General features: G+C 46.5%; 1 protein-coding gene across 2 annotated transcripts in view; it reads left to right on the plus strand.

Annotated features, from left to right (window-relative positions):
- Window positions 1-11,358, plus strand: part of LOC147103621 (rabphilin-3A-like) — a 160,814-nt gene extending 149,456 nt beyond the window's left edge. For both annotated transcript variants that reach the window (XM_085961366.1, XM_085961364.1), the window contains one exon: window positions 10,682-11,358. In XM_085961366.1, coding sequence (XP_085817492.1) covers window positions 10,682-10,812 — 131 coding nt within the window. In that variant the 3' untranslated portion in view covers window positions 10,813-11,358. The remainder of the gene's footprint in view (window positions 1-10,681) is intronic.
- Window positions 11,359-17,163: the final 5,805 nt, after the last annotated feature.

The following is a 17,163-nucleotide window of genomic DNA, read 5'->3' on the forward strand; positions in this document are numbered from 1 at the left end:
TTTAGCGCTCCAATCAACTCCAGGGGCGAGAGAGGCGAATTTTGCAGTCGGTGGCGATAATTTGCGCCGGGCGCTAAACTTTGCACCCAGCCGATATTCGTGCCTCAAAATGGGCGATATCGAATTTCTCCCCCATAGTCTCAGGATAAGGGGTCGGCCATTTAGGACTGAGGTCAGGAGAAATTTCTTCACTCTGAGGGTTGTGAATATTTGGAATTCTCTACCCCAGTGGGCTGTGGATGCTCAGTCGACGAGTATATTCAAGACTGAGTTTGATAGATTTTAAGGGAATCAAGGGATAGGATCGGGAAAGTGGAGTTGATGTAGAAGTTCAGCCATGATCTTATTGAATGGTGGAGCAGGCTCGAGGGGCCTACTCCTGCTCCTATTTCTTATGTTCCTCGTTGGGATACATTCAGCTTATCTAAGTCCAGCGGGCTTAGGTGCAGATTGGCAGAGTTGAGGCTTAGGAACCCCTAACTGTGCACAGAGTACAGCTGGAGTTCAACACAAAATAAATCATGCAGCTTACCAGCATAAAACAGTGATTAGCCTGATGCTTCTTGTCCAGCTAGGAGCACCTACCCTCTGGGACTTCACTTGAACAGTGATCTGGAGCTGAGTGGGAAGAATTCTGACCCCAATGAGCAGTCTGTCCCTCCAGGTTCCATAAGTAAGTCCCCACTTACTCCACCACACCCCCAGGAGGTCGTTTGACAGCTGCTAAGTGCAGGTTTGAGCCCTAGCCAGGTGGACACCAGAAGCAGAACCTCCTCATGAGTGATAATATGAGCAGCACTACTCATCGTAAGATGCGAGAGTCATTGCTACCATCCTCCTGTCACAGTATGGATACACACCATATCCCATTGAATGGTGGTTCTACCAGTTAGTGATGCAAAGCTTCAGGAATAGCTACTTGCCTCTCTGCAACCCAATGATGGCAGGCCCGGACCCTACATATGAGTGCACGTCCTTGGGCTACAAAATACTGCCTTAGAGCAACTATCATCCCAAGTCTGGCCGGAGCTTCCCTCCTGAATAGCTACTTTCAGCCTCTGCCGTGCGGCCCCGCGCTAACCCATAAAACACCGTCTTACATTAAAAGGAGAAAAATTGCAGGGGTGGGGGAGTGGGACTAATTGGATAGCTCCTTCAAAGAGCCAGCACAGGCACGATGGGCTGAATGGCCTCCTTCTGTGCTGTATCATTCTATGATTATCATTCTAAGTCTTATAACATCCTTATGCTATGTGAGAGGCATTTTCTTCAAGCAGGGTGGAGGGACCCACACAAGGCAGCTATGTCACACAAGCCACCTTTGACATTCTAAACATCCAAGTCCAATGTTGCATAACATATTTGCTCATCAACAACTGCTTAGAATCATAGAAATTTACAGCACGGAAGGAGGCCATTCGACCCATCATGTCCGTGCCGGCCGACAAAGAGCTATCCAGCCTAATCCCACTTTCCAGCTCTTGGACCGTAGCCCTGTAGGTTATGGCACTTCAAGTGCACATCCAAGCACTTTTTAAATGTGATGAGGGTTTCTGCCTCTACCACCCTTTCAGGCAGTGAGTTCCAGACCCCAACTACCCTCTCAATGAAGAAATTTCCCCTCAAATCCCCTCTAAACCTCCTACCAATTACTTTAAATCTATGCCCCCTGGTTGTTGACCCCTCTACTAAGGGAAATAGGTCTTTGCTATCCACTCTATCTCGGCCCCTCATAATTTTACACACCTCAATTAGATCTCCCCTCAGCCTCCTCTGTTCCAAAGAAAACAAACCCAGCCTATCCAATCTTTCCTTGTAGCTAAAATTCTCCACTCCAGGCAACGTCCTTGTAAATCTCCTCTGCACCTTCTCTAGTGCAATCACATCTTTCCTGTAATGTGGTGACTAGAACTGCACGCAGTACTCTACTTAATCTAGGTCCTCATGTAAAGAGCTTTAACTAAAAGGCATGCCTGCTGTGAGACTGACTCCCCCTTCCAGAGCACTCAGTGACAGGTCGCTGTAGGCCCAAACCCTCCCTCCTTGTAACTACCTCCTCTTCTGTCTGGCATTCCTCAGACAGACCAGGGTGAGGGAGAACCCCCACTGCTGATGATTTTACCAAACAGGAACTTGCATCTAACTCCGGGCAAGACTAACATTCCTCTCTGGGTGTAGCTATCCCCTGGGTACCACATTCACTCCTGATGGGAAATCCACTTCTGAGAAATGCTCATTGGTTTTTCGCCAGTGCAGGAAAGCAAACACTGACTTTTCCACCATGTAAAGCTGCAGTGTTGTCTAAGTGAGGGCGCCACGAGCAACTGCAATATCTAAAGCAGAGACCATGAGAGAAGAATTCTTGAGTGGTGGCATAGATGATCTCAGCTTCCATGTACCTTTATCTCCTAGGCATTGGCACCCAATGAAAAGGAGAAGAAAAATCATGTGTTGGATTGGTAGTACTGGCGGTCTGGGTGATTTTAGGATCTTGTTTGATGGTTGAATTTAGATGGATATGCCTATGTCACTACTGTATCTTGTAATCTCAGATATATTCTACACGTCATTCATTACTTGCCCTTCCTTATACCACATGTTCATAGTTCATTCACGGTCTGTTTTTTCTGTCTTCATCGCTGAGCTGACTGCATTGGTCACAAAATATGGAATGCAGTGCACAAAAACAAAGGGATAAAAACAAAGGGATGAAAACCACAGGATGGAATGTTAAAGGCAGAAAGAAAACGGCAAAAGCTGGAAATCCAAAACTACCAAAATGCATAGTGGGTCTTAGTATCTGAAGGTGTGGAACTTTATCAGAACTGGCATGGTTAGGCGGGAGACGTCCCTTTTATAGGATTGCCAAGGTCAAGTAAGGCTCCATCCAAGAAAACAAAGATAACCAAAAAAAAACAGACGGCGGTTAAAAGCTCAAATTTACTAACTACTTTCACAATGAGGCAGCTATTGTGTTTAAAATATGTAACAGATTTTAAAATGCCAGAATGAAGTGTAAAGTCTGTGCACTACGTGAAGGTTTATGTCAAATGGGACGGGGTGACGGGGTGACGGGGCGTAGATTTGCAAGTGTTTGAAAGACAGAGACAGGAAAGGTAAAAATGTCAAACGTTCCACCACAATGAATGGGAAAAGAACAGAATGTGAATGACACCTACTGGGAAAATCCAGCAAGAAATGTAGGAAACAGCTAATAACTGGTCCAGGCCCCATCCCCCTCAGCAGTGGTTTCCTACCATTGGCACTGAGGCAGATGGAAGACAGAAACTTAGCAATTGCCTATATCCACAACAATCCGGGGGTGGAACAATGACATTAACACCAGCGTTCCCAGCAAAATTGTGCCAAAGTCATTGGGTAGGATTTTCATTGGGCTGTGGAGGCGGGATTGGAGGCGTGTGGGGGGTTAAAATTGCAAAAACTGGCGGGCGGGCCCGCCCAACCCCGCCTCCATGCAATTTTCATTAATTCGTGTCTAATGGCCCCGTCTCCGTCCCGCCTCCAAGAGGCGGGATAGGCCATTAAGGCCCTTAACAAGCACTAAATTGCCTCTATAATGCCATTTTGAAAGGCCTTTGCGATTTTAACCCTTTTCCCATGTAAAGCACGCCTGTTCTGAAACATGACGGTGAAACCTGGCGGGAGCACAATTGGATTGCTGACTATCAGCTGCAGGTCAACCATTAAATAGAAGATTTGATCAGCCATCATTTGCAGGTGGCAGGACTTTGTTGTCTCAGGTCTGGGGGAACTTTTAGAAAGCATAACCACAGCTGTGAAAGTTTGGAGCCTGACACCCAGCTCCAGTGTGACCTCCTGGGAAACCCCTCTTGCCACCTTCACTGAGCACTTCCTCAACTGAGGCATATACCAGAAGCATGGGAGGCATTTATTTCCTTCCTTTCTGGACATTAGATGAGGACGAAGACCAGCCGCGGCACCAACAGAACCAGGAACAACAGCAGCACCAACAGCAGAAGTATCAGCAGGAGCGCCAAGCTGCTGCTCACCCACCTGAAGCTGCACAGGCCAGAAGGGCCCAGTGCATGGAAGCCCATCGGCGCAGGAGATGCCCCCCAAACAGGATCTACAGACACAGGGTCAGCTACCTCAACATGTATGAGCAGCAGTGCCAAAGGCGGCTCCGACTTTCGCGAGAGGTATTGGGTGACATCTGCGCAATGCTGCAACAAGACCTGCAGCCCAGAGGACCAGGTGGACAACCCTTACCAGTGGCTGTCAAAGTCACCACCGCACTCAACTTTTTTGCCTCCGGCTCATTCCAGGGATCAGCAGCAGACATCAGCGGCATCTCCCAGGCGGCCGCACACACTTGCATCACGCAGGTAACCATTGCCCTCTTTGCCATTGCGCACAATCACATCCATTTCACCACGGATTAAGCAAGTGTCAGGGCGCGTGCGGTTGGATTAGCTAATCTGGCAGGCTTTCCAAGGGTGCAGGGCATCGTTGAGTGCACACATGTGGCCCTTAAGGCACCCCATCGCAATCCAGGTATTTTTGTCAACCACAAGGGCTTCCACTCCCTTAACGTTCAGCTGGTGTGTGACCCCAAGAAGGAAATTTTGCATGTTTGTGCCAAATACCCTGGCAGTTGCCATGACTCCTTCACACTGCGCCAGTCTAGTGTGCCTCCGCTATTCAGTCCGCCAGACCAACTTAACGGATGGCTACTTGGAGACAAGGGCTATCCCCCGAAGATATGGCTAATGACGCCGTTGAGGAGCCCATCCAACGAAGCTGAGGAGAGCCACAACTCCAGCCACATGTCCACCAGGGCCATAATCGAGCAAACCATCGGCATGCTGAAGATGCGCTTCAGATGCCTGGATAGATCAGGTAGAGCCCTGCAGTACTCAGCAGCCAGGGTCTCCAGAATCGTCGTGGTTTGCTGTGCACTTCACAACATGGCACAGCGTCATGGCTTGCAGATTCCTGAGGACCAAGTGGCTCCTCACATATCCTCCTCAGATGAGGAGGAGGAGAAGAGTGAAAACGAACATCTTGCAGAGGCCCATCAACCAGCGGCAGCAGTACGCGAGAATATTGCTGCCCGGGATGCAAGGAACACACTCATCTTGGCCAGATTTGCTTAGCCTAGCCAATCAAGCACTTTTGCCTCGCAGCTTCTTACCTGAGCATCGACAATGGCCAAGAACCAGTGGATTCCTAGCAATTTGACCACCATACTGACAATTGCAAGTAATCCTAAGCCCTCAATGTGAAAGTCCCATTCGCGAAATGACACACGCCACAACTACTGCAGTAGCCATCAGATTTTTATTTACATTATTCATCTGATGGCTTTTTCACATAAAACATCAAATTTCACCCAAGTGACTACCCTTGTGACTATTTGTGCAGTATCTTTCTCTTACGCGTGCTCCTACGTGGTGCTTCCCCTGTGGCTTCAGCAAATGTGAAGGCCCCTTGCTCACTTTCCTGCTGCTCCTGTCTCGACACCTTTGGCGGGCGTCCTCTAGGGTTGCGAACCTGTGAGGGCTCGTCAACAGTCTGCTGCTCCTGCGGCTGTGCAGGGGTTGAGACGTTGATCTCAGTTGGGTGTGGACTCTGCTGGGGTTCTGACCGAGGGCTCTGCAGTGGCATGGAAGTGTGAGCGCTTGGAGAAGAGCCCTCACTTCCTTGATGTCTGCCACCAACTTCCCTCTCATGGGTCAGGTTCCCCTCAGCGCTTGCAAGTGGCTTCAGAGCACCTTGCTACACATCAGGGTGGCCATGGGGACCCGTATCTGCACTGGCAGTCCTACTCAGAAGGACTTCCATGAAGGTCTGGTTTCTCTGTTCAATAGATGACCATCGCTCCTCCAGAGATGTCATTCTATTCTGAACACTCACCATGTTTTCTGCACTCTGGCGACTTATCACCTCCATGGAGGTTGCCAATCTTTCCATGGTGATGCGTTCATGCACCAATGACTCCACAAAGGCTCTGCTCATGTTCGCAATGGACTCCTCCCATTTGCTCCACACTCGCAGCGACCCTGGAGACAAAACCTGCCAGAGACTCCTGCATCTGTTCCTGGAGTTCCAGCACCGCTGATCTTATGGATGGACCCAGAGGCAGAGGGTCGACATGCAGCTGAGCCGAGCTGGCAGAGTCCTGCGCCCTCCGACTAGGACTCTCCACTGCTGTCCCTGTCTCCACAATCTGCTGATGCTCACTTGTGAGCTGTGATACATCAGGTGACAACACTACTCTATGTCCCGAAAGTCCCACCAAGGTGTGAGTATCTGCGCTAGTGCTGGGTGCGCTGAATTCTGCTGACGCTGCGCCCTCAGAGGTTGCAGCTTCCTCTGAGGAGCCTGGATGCTCAGGCTCTTCCTCCTGGCTAGTGGGGACGGGCGCTTGTGATGGTCCTGTGGAGGAGTAAAGGAAAGAGTCAGAGATGTGATGCCAAGGTTACATGCACACTGCATATTGCAGATGATCATAAGTCCATCTGTTAGAGCTTCAGAATCATTATCAGCGACTTATGCAATGTCAATGAGAGAGATGGAAAACTATTCTGTCACCAGCTTGCTGTGATGCACCCATCTGTCCGTCCCCCACTTGCGCATCTTCCTCCACTTCTACGATCTCCAGGACCGCCTCTTCCCAGAGGGTGAGGTGGGCTACTGAGGGTGGCCCTCCTCCTGTCCTCGCTCCGTCTCGCTTATTGTGAGCTCTCTTTTCCTGCAATGAGGGAGACAAGTGGAGGTTGAGTGAGAATGAAGGAGTGAGTGTAGAGATTCCATAGCATAGATACTTAGAAGGAGACAAAGATGGAGCGAGGTGGCAAGACCAAGGGCCCTCCCTGTGTGTTGTCAGTTGTTTTCATAGCATCACAGTGATAGGGAGTGTGAGGGCGGCACAATCGAATAGTTAGGTTAATATGACCATAGAGAGAAAGGGAATGGGTAAGGGTGCATGGTTGTCAGTGTCAAGTGGGATGTGGAGGAAGAGATTGCTAAAGCTGAGTGCTGGTGAGGAAAGGCAATGGGGATCAGATTGAGGGTGATGGGAAATTCATATTCACTTTTCCAGTGCACAGAAGGTCATGAAATCTCTTCCTGCACTGAATCCAGGTTCTGCGGGTTACTGATAATGAGTTGACCTCCTCTGCCACCTGATCCACACAGCCTTGGTCTGCTGGGGAGGCTTCGTCCTCCCCGAAGAAGGGAAGAGCACCTCTTTATGAGCTCTTGCTCCCTCAACTAAAGCCTGCAGGGCAATGTCGTCAAACCTGGGAGCAGGCCTAGGTCTCTCGATGGTCATTCTGCCTCCAGGTCCCTCTAGCATGAATGGCCAAAAGGTTGGCAGTCTGCAGAAGAAGCAAGGCTCGTTGCAGACCTTGAATGCAGCAGCAATGATGATGTCATCGGAGGCGACTTTCAGACTGGAAAAACTCATTTGCCATGGGTTCCCACACGTTGGAACTCAATTGGCCAATTAAGTTAAAATCGCATCAATCTCCCACATCGATTTAGATTCGGGTGGATAACACGAAATGCGGATTACACGACCCCAGCCTGCCCCTGAATCAAAATCCAGCCCATTAACTCAGACAGTTAAACTCAAGCTGATCATTTATCTTTTCAGGCACTGTCGTTCAACCTTTAAGATGCTGTCATTGAATTCAGGCCACACAAGATTCAACTGTTCATCCATCTCTGTTTAATCTAGTGAGGCTTTAATTGAACAAGTGGTGTTGCTTAAATCATGGAAACTCCTTAAGCAGATTAGTCCTAGCCTTTCAGAATGTTAAGCCTATTATAACTATTAAAGATCTGTTTCCATTACGAGAATCATGTCCCCCACTAAATCTCAGGAGGAACTCTTGGTAAAGAATTCTCCAAATACATACAGATTAATTGAAATAGACAGGCAGCTTGGGTGAGATATGGTTTTCCTCTGATTTGTGCCCAGAGTATGCTTATTGCCTGGGTGCAATGTCAGAGGAAAAAGGGGCAGAACCCCATAATGCTTGGTCTCCGAGCTCTCTCTGTTTCGTGTGCACTTCTACGAGTTTCTTTGGGGAGGGTGGGGGGGATGGAGCTTTTGCCTGGAATAGGCAGAAATGTGTAAATCAGATGGTAATGACAAGGGAGTGATGTCAGCACACATCCCGCCCCATTTTCTGGATCTCTGCTTGGCAGTGGCACCCATGGGAAATGGACCTTAGTGCTTGCACCTAGCCCCCTCGGATTGGAGGATCTGAGAATGGGGCTGGCAGCAAATTGTCGGAGGCTCCAGAAAGGGATAGCGGGTCAAGCATCAGGGCTGGAGCACACCTGGCTGCTGCTTTTGAACAGTGAAAGACAGCCTTGAAGCTGGCGGCGATTACAGGCGCATGATTCTTCTTGCACTATTTATTTTCCCCTCCCACCAAAACAGGTACAGTTTCCACTCCTACCTCCAGCTGCAACCCATTTCCAAGGGACATTCCTGCACTGGGGTAGTATTGGAGCCATTATAAGGAGCTGACCCTACAAATAAAGAATAGTCCCGGTCCCGTCAGGTGGAGCGCAATTTAGGTGTCAGACCCAAGTCATTCAGACCAGATTTTTCTATTGCAGCAGGCTGCACTAGACCTAGTACGATAGCAAAATACTGCAGATGTTGGAAATCCGAAATAACAACAGAAAATGCTGGAAAAACTCAGCAGGTCAGGCAACATCCGTGGAGAGAAATTTGAGTTGACGTTTCGGGTTGGACCCTTCTTCAAAACTGGAAAGAAAAGAAACTAGATCGGAGGCAGGGCTGCGATCGGACAAAAGAATAAAAGAAACAAAAGAAGTAAAAGAGATTAGAAGCTAGACGAGATAGTAATAGGCTGGGATTAGGTGTAAAGTGTACTGGCAGGGCAAAAGATAGCTGCCAGGTGTGAGAGAGAAACAAAAGGAAAGGGGGGGGGGGGGGGGAAAGGAGTGGAACAATTACAAGAGAAAATGAAATGGGGGCCGAGCTTATGATCTGAAATTGTTGAACTCGATATTGAGTCCGGAAGGCTGCTGACTGCCTAATCGGAAGATGAGGTGCTGTTCCTCGAGTTTACGTTGAGCTTCCGTGGAACAATACAAGAGGCCAAGGACGGTGAGGTCCGAGTGGGAATGGAGCGGTGAATTAAAATGACAGGCGACCGGAAGCTCGGGGTCACCCTTACGGACTGAACAGAGGTGGACCACGAACACCCCTTCCAGGTGAAACAGCGATTTACTTATACTTCTCGCAATCTAGTATACTGTATTCGCTGCTCACGATGCGGTCTCCTCTACATTGGGGAGACCAAACGCAGATTGGGTGACCGCTTTGCGGAACACCTCCGTTCAGTCCGTAAGGGTGACCCCGAGCTTCCGGTCGCCTGTCATTTCAATTCACCGCTCCATTCCCACTCGGACCTCACCGTCCTTGGCCTCTTGTACTGTTCCACGGAAGCTCAACGTAAACTCGAGGAACAGCACCTCATCTTCCGATTAGGCACTCTGCAGCCTTCCGGTCTCAATATCGAGTTCAACAATTTCAGATCATAAGCTCGGCCCCCATTTCATTTTCTCTTGTAATTGTTCCACTCCTTTCCCCCCCCCCCTTTCCTTTTGTTTCTCTCTCACACCTGGCAGCTATCTTTTGCCCTGCCAGTACACTTTACACCTAATTCCAGCCTATTACTATCTCGTCTAGCTTCTAATCTCTTTTACTTCTTTTGTTTCTTTTATTCTTTTGTCCGATCGCAGCCCTGCCTCCGATCTAGTTTCTTTTCTTTCCAGTTTTGAAGAAGGGTCCAACCCGAAACGTCAACTCAAATTTCTCTCCACGGATGTTGCCTGACCTGCTGAGTTTTTCCAGCATTTTCTGTTGTTATTTTGCACTAGACCTAGATTTGATTTTAAGCTACATCCAGCTGATATCTTTAATATTGCTGCTGTTCATTTTTAAAGTTAATTCTGCTCAGGTGGGTGGGGAGAGGAAAACACTTCCAGATGGTGACTGACCTGCTCTGTATTTTCAGCATTTTCTGTTTCTTTTTATTTCCTGTTAATTAATCGTCTGTTAACATTTTTTCAGTCCAAACCTAGGAGTATGAAAACCAGTTTAATGGCCCTATTGTCAACCTGGTTGAGATCAGCTCCCATGTAGACCAGGGATTAAGCCTGGACTTTCCTGTCTGCACCACAGCAGGGAGTGCATTTACTCGCTACAACAACAACAACTTGCATTGATGTAGCACCTTTAACATAGTAAAACATACGAAAAATCATCAGGAAGCTTAAACCAGAGTTTGATTTGGAAATACTGAATTGAGCAAAAAGTACTTATTCTTTTTTGATAAATAGTAATCTTATTTTCAAAGCTTACATATCTGGGTGAATCACAGGTATGTAAGATCACAGAGCGCACAGATATATACGGACTGGAATATAGACAGATTCACACAGTTGAGTAGCACTATACATAGACAGGGTTAGTGTCATTTCTTGAGGCACAGTATTGGATAGAAATAAATTAAGTTTAATTAGGATACCAATGACTTGACTGCAGTGATTGGAGAACCTGATTCCCTTGTCCATTGTCTTTATTATTTGATCATTTTTCTGATGTTATTTCTGTATAACACCATTTTCTTTCTCTCCACTGTAACAGGCAGTATTATAATGGGCATTAATGCAAAAGGAGACTGCTTGAAGCACTGGTACGAGTGCCTGAAGAACAAGGATAAGAAGATTGAGCGCTGGCACACTCTGTACAATGCGAATCCCATTCCCAGTGACTGATCGACATTCTTACCAGAGCTCACGTTTTACTTTCCACCATCAAATCCGTTCACTTCCCTCCTCCTTCCTCTTCTTTGTCCCTCTCATTAGCTTCAATCCCGAATACTTTGATGAAGGGATGCCATCTTCATGAAAAGTGTTTAACCAATATTTATCCTTTGTTTACATGCAAAATATATGCTGACACAATCACCTTGGAACACATCACTGCACCACATGTGCAAGACATCACTGTGAGACAAATGGTGCATGATTCTTCTGGCATTATTTCTTCCCCCCCCCACACAAAAAGGTTGCCAAACAATTTTCTGGGAAGACTTCTGTCCCATTAAGGTACTATGTGGGTTTGTGTCTCTTCTGTACTTTCTAGAAGCGTTTAGCCTTTCCTTAACAAACTTTCTCCAATTGGAACCAGCTGAACTACGCATTAACTTGGAGGGACTGCTAGTTTCCTCAATGCCTTTCCACTGGCACATGTTATCACTGGATCTCCTGTACCAGGGCAGAAGATCCAGCTGGGGCCTGCATGCAGCGCCGCCCCCCCCCCCCCCCCCCCCCCCTTCTTGTGCTGGCCTACACTCTCCAGGCTAAAACTTCCCATCCGAGAGACGGAACTGCAGCAGGATCTGGATTTTGGGGCAGAATCCGTATCCACCAGTTTCCTACCCTTCCTTCTAAATTGCACTCAGAGTGGAGGGTGCTTCTCAGTCCCTAGACTCTATAACATCAAGGACAACTTTGGGGCCCCTGTCTGGGGCATTCCTGGGCTAGAAGCAGTTGTAGGTCCTTCTGGGTCTAGGGAAGGGGCCCCTACGGCTTAGATGGGAATGGTAATCCATCCGAGAGGGATGGATTACTGTTGAAAGTGTGGAAACATTTTTTTCCTTTCCACTTCAGCCTGTTTCAGGCCTCCGATGCCTCTTCTTGGTGCAGCAGAGTGTCGCTCCGCCTTCTGAGTGAGCAGGCACCTCTGTTGCGCCGCTACAAGGGCAGGCGCCTGCCCCTAGTATTCAAATGACCCCCATCCCTGAGATTCAGGGCAGGGCCACTGGCAAAGCACAATGCCTGATGCAAGTCCTGCTGCTCTGCACTTCTGCCCCTGCAAAGGGGTCTGCAGAATTTCCCACCTACTGTCTGTTCTGCAAATGCAATTTTGAACTAAAATGATTCAATCTAAGCTGCCCAATAACTGCTTAAAAGGCAAATTAAGCAGTGCCTTTGACAGTAAGTTATAGGTTCTGAAATATGTTCATCACAAATATTGACCTAGGTTAGGTCATTAAAAATCATTTGAGCATAAAGATAGAGTTGTCTGGTACCCAGGAACTCTAGGGTTTTGATCTAACCTATGTGATCGACAATCACTATCTTCCTAAAATGGGTATTTCCATTGAAGCTCGGACCTCAACTATTGACCTATTTTTCAAGAGCAACAAACCTAGGGCATGGTAGGAGAGAGAGCTTAAAGGGAAAATATATTCTACCAGAGTGCTTAAAGTTGTACTGGGAAAGCTCCGAACACTTATTGGTGTCTTAGTCATTGCGATGTTGATCTGCTAATTAGAGAAAGAATGGGAGTAAACATTTAAGACAGAATCTCTCCTCAAGTGACATCATAAATGCCAAGTATTGCCCTCAGCCTGTTATTCCTATTCATGATATCACTGACATCAACAGGAGGAAGTTGTATATTAAATGTCTTCTCTCAGGCTGCCTCTGGCCATTAGCGCTAAAGCACAAAATGAGGCAATTCAGTAGAATAAAGGTTGTCTCTAACTGATTTAAGAGCAGTGTAAATGAGTTCCTGCAGATAGTTAATGTTTAAATGGGGGAGCCGCTGCCATGTAGAGACGGATTCGAGAGAACTGAGTTCCTGGTATAGTGTGCTTTAAAAACTTGGCTGCAAGAACATCACATGGTCACTACGAGAGACTTGTTGTTATGCAGCAAGTGCTATCTTCTGTAGTACAACGTTTTTCAATAACGTTTTCACATTTTTGATCTTAAAACTATTATCACTGAATTCCAGCTGGTTATGGGAAGAGCGGCTAAGCTATATAGATTGATCTTCTTTTGGGCCGAGTTAGGGATGACAGTAGCGGTCCTACAGTTGGCCTCAATGCTCACGATTAGGGAAGGATCCCCCTCTTGATTTCTATCCAGTGCTGGCTAAGTGTGTATGTTGGGACGGAAAAGAATTAGGCTCAACTTGCTTGCCTGCCTGCACTCCAAAGTTGAATAGCCTGCAACAATGACCGGTCACATACTGGAGCATTTCCTACCCTATGTAGAGCCTCTAGCAGAGAAAGGGAGAAAGTTAAAGGAAAGAAAACCCTTCCAAACAGCTTCTGAAACAAAAGCAGAAAATGCTGGAAACACTCAGGAGGTCAGTTGGCATCTGAGAGAACAGGAGAACACCTGCTTTGATAAATTGTCTGTTCTCTCCACAGATGCTGACTGGCCTGCTGAGTGTTTTCAGCATTTATTGTTTTTGTTTCAGAGTTCCAGCATCTTCAGCTTTTTGTTTTTTGTCCACACAACTTCTGTTTAACATATCAACACTCTCCAACAATTAATTACCTTTTCATTCTATCTGCATTTTCCATTCCCCTGCAATTAAAGAGGTCAGCAATTAAAGGCATCAACAATTAAAGGAGGATTACGTATTCACTGAATGACCACATAATCCTAAATGATTTTAAGGGCATTTACCAGTCATTCACCCTCATTTTGTTCTTGTGTTTTATGCTTTCAAACTGCTGGACTAATGTAATCTTGGATCAGGCATTTTGTGTAGAATGCCCTCATCAGCGTCATTGTGAAGCAGTATAGAGTCCTGTGGGCAGCTCAGTTGATTGATAATGTCACAGAGTAGGGGAGTCTAGATAAAATGTCTGCTCCCAGGCTGCTTCTGGCCAGCAGTTTGAAAACACAGGACAGAGGAACAAGGGAAAACTCTCGAGTCATAAGTAGCTGCCTTTCAAACATTCAGGATAATATGACAATTAAGCACATAACCCTTGCCCCTTAACTACTTCTGAGAGGTTGTCAGGAGTCTTTTGTCACCAGATGGCTAAAATTACCTGAAAATCTAGGGAGTTCATCCTCTGTGTTTGAATTACAATTTCTTTATTTCAACAAAGAAAGCTCTTTTTCCATTTAACTGTTAGAAAAATCCTATTTTTTTTTTACATTGACTTTAATTTCTAGTTTTCCCATGTTGCTCAGCCAAGAGCAGCAAGCACTGTGGTGTGACATTATCAAGTGATGACAAAGGCACTAATAATCTCTCCACAGAAGCACAGGCTGCTGTCAGCAAAGAGTCCACTATGTTTGCTGTCAAAAATGTAATAATGCTCGGAAATAGGCACTAATGGTGGTCAGGTCTTGGGGCTCGTGTTATTTCTAACAGGTATGAATGACTGGATAAGGGCACTGAAAGCACAATCTCCAAGTTTGGAGATGAATTATGTAGCTAAGCACAGTGCTACCAATTCAGAAAGATTTGGATCTGTTGGGGAACTGGATCAGTGTGTAAAGTGATATGGGAGCAAGAATGGAACTGTCATACAGTGTAGAAATCAGGGATGGAGCATAGGAATATAAGAACAGGAGTAGGCCATTTAGCCCCTTGAGCTCGTTCCACCATTCAATTAGATGATGGCCCAGAAATTCGGGTCGGGGGCTTCCCGCGGGTGCAAGCCCCCGACCTGCACTTACCTTGCGCGCCGGCAGTTGAGCTGTAGGGCCCCGTGGAATTCCGATCCAGGGCCTGGCCCAGCTGCCGGCGCGCTGTGCTTGCGTGTCCCAGGGGCGTAGTTAGTGCGATGCGTCCCCTGGGATCACGTGAGCCATGGGCAGCCAATCGGAGGAGGGAAAAGCCCATTCATAAGACTGACAGGAAGACCTGTCAAAACTTATGAATACTACGGCCCCAAAATAGCAGTAAACCTTCAAATAATTTTTTTTTTTTAAATCACACTTTTTAAATTAACTATAAATTACATTAAATAACTATTTTAAACAATAATTAAAAAAAATAATTTTATATTCTAACAGGGCTAAAAATAAACTTACCTTGCTTTAAAGTATTTAAAAATAATAAACCTGTGGAAAAAATGTTTTAATTTTAACTAATTGACCACTTACCTTGTAAAAAGCAGGCCTTACGCCTGCTTTTTACATTTCTAAATACTGCAGGCTTACGATCCCGGGAAAACCTGCAAAAAAAACCTAAGTTCAAAGCGCAGGCACAGCCTCTCTTGCGCGCGCGTTCGACCTCTGAACCCCTTCGTTCAGAGGATCGGAAATGACGGTTTCCCGCGCATGCGCAGTGCATGCAGAAAACCGGCACTTCCATTCGGCCTACGGGTGAGTACCCCGTGCGTACTCACCCGTGGAGACCCGAATTTTTGGGCCCATATCTTAACTCCATCTACCCGCCTTGGTTCCGTAACCCTTAATACCCTTACATAACAAAAACCTATCAATCTCAGTTTTGAAATTTTCAATTGACCCAGCCTCAACAGCTTTTTGGGGGAGAGAGTTGCAAATTTCCACGGCCCTTTGTGTGAAGTGCTTCCTGATATCAACCCTGAACTGCCTAGCTCTAATTTTAAGGTTATACTCCTTGTTCTTGACTCCTCCACCAGAGGGTATAGTTTCTTTCTATCTACCTTATCAAATCCTTTAATCAGATTAAACACCTTAATTAACTCACCCCCTAATCTGTACTCAAGGGAATACAAGCCTAATCTATGCAAACTGTCCTCATAATTTAATCCTTTTAGCCCGGTATCACTCTGGTGAATCTGTGCTGCAACCCCTCCAAAGCCAATATATGCCTCAACTGGAGTATTGTGTCCAATTCTGGGCTCTGCACTTTAGGAAGGATATAAAGGCCTTAGAGAGGATGCAGAAAAAATTTACAAGAATGGTTCCAGGGATGAGGGACTTCAGTTACATGGATAGACTGGAGAAACTGGGGTTGTTCTCCTTAGAGCAGAGAAGGTTGAGAGGAGATTTGATAGAGGCGTTCAAAATCATAATGGGTCTAGACAGAGTAGATAGTGAGAAACTGTTCCCATTGGCAGGAGGGTCAAGAACCAGAGGACACCGATTTAAGAAGGAAAAAAATTGCAGGGCTATGGGGAAAGGGCAGGGGAGTGGGAGTAGCTGAAGTGCTCTTGCAGAGAGTCGGCACAGGCCGAATGGCCTCCTTCTGTGCTGTAACCGTTCTATGAACAGTAACATAACTTCTACCCCTTTGTGTTCCAGGCCCTCTTGAGTTCTATTAGCTTTTTAAATTATTTTTGTACTTGTTTTTAGTGATTTCTGTACTTGGACCCCTAAATATCTCTGCTTCTCCACAGTTCCTATCTTCTCACTATTTAGAAAATACTTTGATCTAACTTTCTTGGGTCCAAAGTGAATGACCTCGCACTTCCCCACATTAAACTCCATCAGCTACAGTTTTGGCCACTCACTTAATTTACCAATGTCCCTTTGCAGCTTTTTGCTCCCATCTACATTATTTACTGTGCCACCTAGCCTACTTGTATTATGACTCGCTATTCCTTCGTCTAAGTCATTTATAAATATAGTGAAAAGCTGAGGGGGCACCACTAATCTTGTCCTGCCAATTTGTGTACCTAGGATGGGATTTGGAAGATGTTGTGGACAGTGTTCCTGTTATTTTTGTTTTGATTGCGCAGCCCATTCAAAATATGCACAGTTTTCCCCACAGAAAAGCCGACTGCACAGGAGGTCCAGAGAGCTGCGCGGCCGCGCAACTTAAAGGAAATCGTTGGCTGTGGAAAAACCTGTTGAAACCATCAGTCCAGTATATGGCTGCCATAAAAATCCAAGGTTCTGGGTTGCATTAGCAGAGGGATAGAATGCTTTCAAAAGAGGCATTCCCGCATAACCTCATAGACCCCATCTGGAATAGTGCGTATAATACTGGTCTCCATATTGACCTTGAGGGGGCAACCAGAATGATACCATGGGCAGATTTTCCGATCTGTTTGTTAAGGTTGTAGATATATAGGGCTGGATTTTGTGAATGGAGGCGGGACTGCTGCTTGTCACGTCAATGTCCCGCCTCTATCCTCGCCTGACCATTCAGAGGGATTTTTCCCCTGCTTGAGCTTGTTAAGCCCGCCCTGCAGGCTCAGCAGGCCAATTAGGGAAGAAGTCACTGACAGATCACGTCAACGTCAGACGAGCTATCTGTCAAGACTTCTTGAAAGAAGAAATGACAGCGTTTGACAGCTCTGTGAAGCTGTCAAGCACTGACATTCTCTGTAGTTTGATGAGTCTCTGTGGTGAGGACTCATTAAACATAAAAAA

Source organism: Somniosus microcephalus, chromosome 19 (assembly GCF_052327205.1).
Source record: "Somniosus microcephalus isolate GS21.2 chromosome 19, FLI_Smic_1.0, whole genome shotgun sequence".
NCBI classification, from domain to species: domain Eukaryota; kingdom Metazoa; phylum Chordata; class Chondrichthyes; order Squaliformes; family Somniosidae; genus Somniosus; species Somniosus microcephalus.